Below are 7,500 nucleotides of genomic sequence, written 5' to 3'. Positions count from 1 at the left end.
TGCTGTGGCCACGTCACAGCAAACCTGGGATAATTTAACAATATTTTGCTGAGGGTCTACATTGGAAACGAATCTCAATCGAGTGAGTCGGCATTCCAAAACCATTTACAGTTCAATAAATCCGTGAACATGTTATCACTCCCAAAGGGGGAAGAAAAATCCTTCCACTGGTGCTCCCTCTATATAATAGAAGTGCTAAAAAGGAAAAGTCATTGTCTTAGAGAAATGAATTTGAACTCCAAGGAAACCTTTGCCAGGTGTTTTCTGAGTAATTACCATAATTATTCTACAATAATAAGAAACATCATTACCAAGACAATCATGGGAAAGAAGGTTATAACAGTCTACCATGTCAACCTTTCATCACTGCAGTCAACATTTTGGAAAGATAACATGCTGGCCAGGTTTCAAGAATAACAGGTGTTGCACCCCTGCAAGTGCTCAGCATCCTGCAATGGAGAGGGGCAGGGAGTGGAGGGGAGAGTGGAGGGGAGAGGGGAGGGTGAACCTTACTGCTTGTGGAGAACGAAGGTTCGTTCCAACATCGACTGGTTTTTGGCCACACTCCATATCCGCACGGTGCCGTCATTTCCACTCGTGGCCAAAAGAGCCTTCTCGTTGCTCCAGGCGCAGCTGGTTACCTAGTCGAAGTAAAAGCATGCTAATTGATGAGGTGAGGCAAGGAAAGCAAAGGAAAATAAATGAGAATGTGCATGAAACACACACCAATAAGTGTAAAGGAAGCCACATAAAACAGAAGCGGTGCAAAGGTCACAGACAATTTACTCCGTAGCCATGGCAATATGAACCAGAATTGAATGCCAAAGGCAGCTTTAGTCTCGGGACTATTTGTAAGCAATTTTATCCATTGAAATACAAGGCAAGGGCTATTTCTTTTTACAACCCAAAGCACAACCACTGCACCACCTGGCTGCAATCACAACTCTTCCATTCCAAACAGCTGCATGGAGCCATGAAGGGTGTTGAGTTTGACTAATGTAAACAAAAATCAGTACCACACACACTGCAATTGTAGTAAGAAAAAGGAAAAAAAAAGAAGAAAAGGTTCCAAAGTATGTATATTTAATTTTTCATTTCAGCTTTTTAGTGGGAAGTTCATTTAAAGTTATTATTCATGAGGAATAGGTACCATTGTAGATAAAGAAAAAGGACAGCTAATAATTTCAAGATGGAACAAATTGTCAACTTGTGTATTCAAAACTTGGAACATTGTACAGTAATGGCTAAGGTCTTTGATGAGAATCTTCATTGTTGTTCAAGATGTCTGAAAACATCTTAAGATATGATTAAACTACCAATAAATATTGATCCAGAGAGAGTGCACGGAAAATCAAGACATTATTTTCACGGGTTGGTCTGTTGGGTTTTGGCATTTGAGCGTACAGCTCATGATGGTGATATTCTAGGTTTTGTCCTCACACAGTGTGTCAATTTGTTCCCCTTACTAATGACCCTCTCCTGTGTATGATAAGCCAGCTCCTTCCTGAGTCCAACATCACTGTTAAAATAGAAAATTTTAAAAGGCTGTGTAATGTGACAATGGCAGCATGTTGCAAGTCTTGCATGATTTTCCTTTTGGAACTCACCCTATTTTGATGGCCTTCAAGTTTTATTTGCAGGCAGCGACGTAGGTCCCCAGTGATATCAGCATCAGTTTGAGGCCTAGGTTGGCCATCACGATCATGTGCTGCCAGGGTGCACAGTAGCTGCTGACAAGCCCATTGTCGGTGTTGTGACGAGAGTTGCATTGACAGGCAACAGGCTGCCAATGCATTGGCCAACTCCAAAGGTCCTACGGTCAAGACAAGCTATTAGGTTTAATGGTTTCTTCTGGAATCTGCATCTCCAATGTCTTAAAGGGAAAGAAATTGATGACATCTGTCACCAATACCAAAGGGCTCGCAGGCAAGCTCAGAGGTAGCACACGTGCATTTCCGCTGTCTAGTCTGGGTTTGATTCTCAACCACACTGCAATAAAAATTGTCACACTGGTGCTGCACAGGCAGGGTATTGCATTGATGTGGATACCATCCCTCATTTGGATAATCTATATTTAATGGAGCAAGTGTTTGTGATTATGTATGTATGCATGTATGTCTGCTCTTCACCCATTGGTTGGGCAGCTGACCTGACTCCACCATCAATTACAACCTGAAATACTCAAACTAAAGTACCCAGTGGGCCCAAAAGACCCCGAGGATCCAAACAACCCCGAGGACCCAAACAACCCTGAAGGCCCAACCGAACCCGAGGACCCCAAAGACTCCGAAGACTCAAAACACTCCAAGGACCCAAAATATCCAGAGGACCCAAAAAACCCAGAGGATCCAAAAAACCCAGAGGATCCAAAAGACCCCGAAAACCCAGGGGATCCAAACGACCCTGAGGACCCAAAATACCTAAAGGACCCAACAGGACTATCTGGGACCAAAGGGAATTCTGCATAATGTAAGACATGAACTCGGGTCACCCCTGCCACCACACACACACACACACACAATCCCGAGTCATCAACCCCCTCCCAACTCTATCCCCTCTATTCATTCTCTCTCTCATTCTCTCTCTCATTCTCTCTCTCATTCTCTCTCTCTCTCTCTCTCTCTCTCTCTCTCTCTCTCTCTCTCTCTCTCTCTCTCTCTCTCTCTCTCTCTCTCTCTCTCTCTCTCTCTCTCTCTCTCTCTCTCTCTCTCTCTCTCTCTCTCTCTCTCTCTCTCTCTCTCTCTCTCTCTCTCTCTCTCTCTCTCTCTCTCTCTCTGCCCCCCTCACCCCACCACAACACTCAAACTTTGTGCTCCCCTCCCCCCTTCTTCAAATTCTTAAACACCCTCCCAACAAAAAGTCCTCAACTCCCCTGCCCTCAAAAGCCTCAAACCCCTCGATCCCATCTCTGTCCTCTCTCTGCCCCCCTCCTCCAACCCAACTCTCTAATCCCCTCCCCCTTTCTTCTTCAAGTCTTCAACTGCCCAAAGTCAAGTACTCAACCACACTCCCACCCCAAGTTGTCAAATCCCTCCCCCCCATTCCAAACGTCTCAATCTCCCTCTTCTAACTTCATGCACCCCCACCCCCAACTTTCTGCCCCCCCCTCACCATTTCTTCCCATTCTTAACATCATCACACAAAGATACACAAGGAAATTTGGGGCATGAGAAGGCCATTTGGCCTATCATGCCTGCGTTGTTCCTGTCCCCGATTGTTCAGAACAATGTTAAAAGTAAATAAAGACAGAATGTTAAATTCACAACTTTCCCCTTTCTTCCCTTATTTACACTAATAATTGTGTGTGTGTGTGTGTGTGTGTTTGTATGTGTGTGTGTGTGTGTGTGTGTGTGTGTGTGTGTGTGTGTGTGTGTGTGTGTGTGTGTGTCTGCGCGCGCGCGTGCATGCGTCTCCTCCATAACTCCAAAACCATGAAACCTAGCAGCCTGAAAGTTTGCATGCATACTAAGGGAACTCCAAGGAATTGGACATTTGGGTTAATTAAAACACCCCTTTTGAAGATAATTAATGGCCTTATTTAATTATATCCTTTACCAGGTGCATCCTTGGTCTCCATTCTTGATGGGGTCTTAAGGCATATCCTAGGTAACCTCACTGGGGTCTGAAGATACCATGAATATATATATATATATATATATATATATATATATATATATATATATATATATATATATATATATTATTTTTTTTAACACTCCCCTCACATATTATCGAATGTGTGTTTATCATAGCTACAAATTGCTGGGTACATTGCAATGCTTAGAAACGCCCGGAGACGTCAGCGTTTGTTGATTTATTTCATTTCCACACATGTGATCACTGCGAGAATCTCTTAAACAAAGCAGAATTACCAAATTTAAGCTCCAGAATTTAACTTACGAGCAGTTCCAATTCCTAGGAAGAAAAAGTGTTCATTTGTCCATTTCATGCATATTTGACATTTTGGGCATCTCTGGAGGTGCATGTTTAATATGACGGTTCGGTGATTGCTAATCACATGCCAAGCGAACTGTTTCTTATCAACCATTTCGTTGGAGTGCTTAAGCCACTTGGCGAGCGATACAATATTCACATTCACTAAATACTGTATATCGATTGACTTGAACAAAGTTCAAGGTTCACCCAACTGTGTTGGCCGCGTGTTGTTCTGCGGTGCAACAGGCAGTGGTTGGCTCGCTGAAAACGTGAAATTTTATTTTCCACCATGTTTTCCCTATTTGTTCTGCCATTATACGACCCGTAATTTCGGCAAAGATAAATACAAGTAAAAAAATGTTTCGCTTTCAAAAGGTTATTCAACCGTTTCGTGCATTGCTTGGTGAAGCCACTTGGCACGTGTTCTTCAAGTTTCAATGGTGATACTGCAGTTCAGTCCCGGAGGTAGGAAGGCAAAGTAAATTATATGATCAGAATGAGAAAAAAAATTTCAATAAGGAAATAATGAATCACCACACCATAGTGGGAAAGCCGAGAGGTATGCATGCTCACTCTGTGTATCCTCTATTTGAATCACGATCCAACTATAACCTGTCAAACCGGTGTTTCACAGGCAGGGTGATTCATCAATGTGTTTGTCGTCTCTCGGATGGACGATAGATTAGGTGTCATCTGCAGGAATTCCTCACCCCTCTACCTCCCAACCATACTCCCTCTCTCCCATTTTCCGACACTGACCCCCCCTCCCTCTCTTTCTTACGACCCCTCCCTCTCTTTCTTACGACCCCTCCCCTCTTCCCTCCCTCTCCCTCTCTCACCCCCTATCTCTCTCTTCCAACCCTCCCCTCCCCCTCTATTGAGGGGCGAGCATGTACAAATCAGATTCAAAGGGAGCCGACCGGTGGGGTGCAAAGGTCGCTGCATGTACGAGCAGTCATGCATGCATGCAGGCAGACCTATGCCAGAAATATAGCGTGGGTTTTAAATGCTCCCACCCCAGGTCCCACCCTTTCCCTCCATCCTCTCCCTCCCCTTCCTCACTCTTTCCCGCTTCCTAGATTCCCCTCCTTCCTCTCCTCTTCCTCCGTCCCCTCCTCTCCACTCCCTTCCCTCTATCCTCTCTACACCCTTCCCTCCAACCTCGCCTCTATTTTTCCCTTCCCTCCGTCCTCTCCCCTCCCTTCTGTCCTCTCTCCTCCCTTCCCTCCAACCTCGCCTCTATTTTCCTTTCCCTCCATCCTCTCCCCTCACCTCCCCTCCCTTCTGTTCTCTCTCTCCCTCCACGCCTCATCTAGCTCCCCTCCTCTCCTCAAATCTCTTCCTCTCTCAACATCCCCCTCCCGCCTCTCTTTCCCACCCCCCTTAATACCCTCATTGTTTGTCTCCGGACGGAGTCTATATCCGCACGCGAGTTTGTCTCCAGATGTGTCCGGACGGGAGTTTGTCTCTGGACAGCTTGGATCTGAATGGGTATGGGCGGTATAGATGTCCAGATGGGAGTTTGTCTCTGGACGTATCCGTGCAGTGATTGTCTCTGGGCGGGAGTTTGTCTTCGGATGTGTCCGAGCAGTGTTTGTGTCTGGACGGCTTGGCTCCGGATGTGTCCAGTGGGTTTTGTTTCCAGACATGTCCTGGAAGTGTTTACAGTACGAGTGGTAGAAAATGGATTTCGGACATTATTTTGTTTCCATCTTCACTGTTATTTTTTGCAGAATCATTTTGATGAAACAGTATGAATCGTAATTAACGCTCCACCGTTCGTCTGCCTCCCCTTAGTCTCACCTCACACTGTCTTCCCTTCACCCACCCCTCCTCTCTTCACCCTCTCACACTGTTCCCCTCTCTTTTTCTCCCTCCTCCCTTTAGTATTACTGTTAGCAAAGTGATGGGTGGTATTTGCTAGTACACAATAAAGAAGCCAGTGTTTGTCTCCGGACATGTCCGAGCAGTGTTCGTCTCCAAAAGCAATTAACACTCCACCACACGTCTGCCTTCCCTTCTTCTCACCTCATACTGCCTTCCCTTGCCCCACCCCTCCTCACTCTCCCTCTCTCTCCACATCCTCATTCATTCTCTCATTCTCTCATTCTCTCACTCTCTCATTCTCTCTCTCTCTCTCATTCTCTCTCTCTCTCTCTCATTCTCTCTCTCTCTCTCTCATTCTCTCTCTCTCTCTCTCTCTCTCTCTCTCTCTCTCTCTCTCTCTCTCTCTCTCTCTCTCTCTCTCTCTCTCTCTCTCTCTCTCTCTCTCTCTCTCTCTCTCTCTCTCTCTCTCTCTCTCTCTCTCTCTCTCTCTCTCTCTCTCTCTCTCCAACCCCTTTCTCTCACCCCCACCATTCTGTCTCTCCCCCACCCCTCTTTCTACCCCTTCTTACTATTCCTGTCAGCAAAGTGATGGGTGGGATTGCTGATAATTAAAACAGATGACATCCCATCATGCATACCTCATGAGAAAGCTCTTTGGTGGACCCACTCCTCATCTCATTATTATTCTTAACTGTCGACCTACCTCTGATCTCATCATTTTCTTTGCTTTGTAAAACTTCATTATTTAACATCTTTCTTATCATTGTTACTTTCATCTCTTCAAGAACGCTATTCATACGAAGTGCTATTTGCATTTTTGGTGTTCTGTACCACTTGATGCTTTGCCAAAAGCAAAACACCATTGTTCGTGGAACACATTCTCCATCAATGAGATTTCTGTTTCTTTTCTTCATTTCTCTGTTTTGTTTTGTTTTTTGAAGAAGTGAATGGGGAGAAAAGCAGCATCTGTTGAGAAGTTAATTCTTTTTTTCTCTCTGAGGCTCACTTGGCTGCACCTGGATGGGTTTAAGTGTGGACGAGTAGCAGCTGAAACCAGAATGCTATCCAGGTTCCTCTTGATGACTCCATCTTTGCTCTTTACTTATTTGGGTTCCTTCTGATGACTCCAATGCAGTATTTGGTCTTCTGTTTTATATCATCTCTTTCACAAGCCCGAATTTTGTAATACAAAAAAAAAGGAGTGGAACACGCCATCAAATACATTGCACAAACCTTTGGCCTCGTCATCCTTATGATTACTCAGTCGCAGCTTGGCTTCACGATTGGCCATTAGGGCTACCAGGGCCTGTGTGACAACAAAGTTTGGGGATGCAACAGGCTTGTGTTCCTCTGCCACACCACGGAGAAAGCCAGGCAGACGCTTCTGCTGTGAAGGGTCATCAATAGTGCACAAGCTTATGCCAAATGCTGCCGAGATCAACTCCTGGAAAATGCAATGACAACCAGTGACATTGGTGGCAGGTAAAAGTTAAAAATAAGAAATAAATAAAAAATTGCTTTGATAATCCACAGTCAAAAGTTATTTAACGAGGCTTGTTACATCACTGCAAACTTAGGCTGTCGCTTCAATTTTCTACATGACTGCAGTTTTTTTTTAACAAAGAAGAAGAATAATTGCTAAAATCACTTGTCCATGAAAAGGAATTAGCAAACCATTAAAACCAATCAGCTTGGTGCATTATCAGGTGTGCTTCCCTCCTCCCCTCAACTCTCGGC

General features: G+C 44.7%; 1 protein-coding gene across 8 annotated transcripts in view; it reads right to left on the bottom strand.

The window, feature by feature from the left end:
• HERC1 (HECT and RLD domain containing E3 ubiquitin protein ligase family member 1) overlaps window positions 1–7,500 on the bottom strand; it is a 964,782-nt gene that overhangs the window by 706,825 nt on the left and 250,457 nt on the right. For all 8 annotated transcript variants that reach the window (XM_085850311.1, XM_085850306.1, XM_085850308.1 and 5 more), the window contains 3 exons: window positions 6,997–7,207; window positions 1,608–1,813; window positions 514–641 (listed from right to left, as the gene is read on the bottom strand). In XM_085850311.1, coding sequence (XP_085706437.1) covers window positions 514–641; window positions 1,608–1,813; window positions 6,997–7,207 — 545 coding nt within the window. The remainder of the gene's footprint in view (window positions 1–513; window positions 642–1,607; window positions 1,814–6,996; window positions 7,208–7,500) is intronic.

Source organism: Eptatretus burgeri, chromosome 12 (assembly GCF_056783735.1).
Source record: "Eptatretus burgeri isolate ZD-2024b chromosome 12, Ebu_testis_v1, whole genome shotgun sequence".
NCBI lineage: Eukaryota > Metazoa > Chordata > Myxini > Myxiniformes > Myxinidae > Eptatretus > Eptatretus burgeri.
This window is presented reverse-complemented; position numbering and strand designations above follow the sequence as displayed.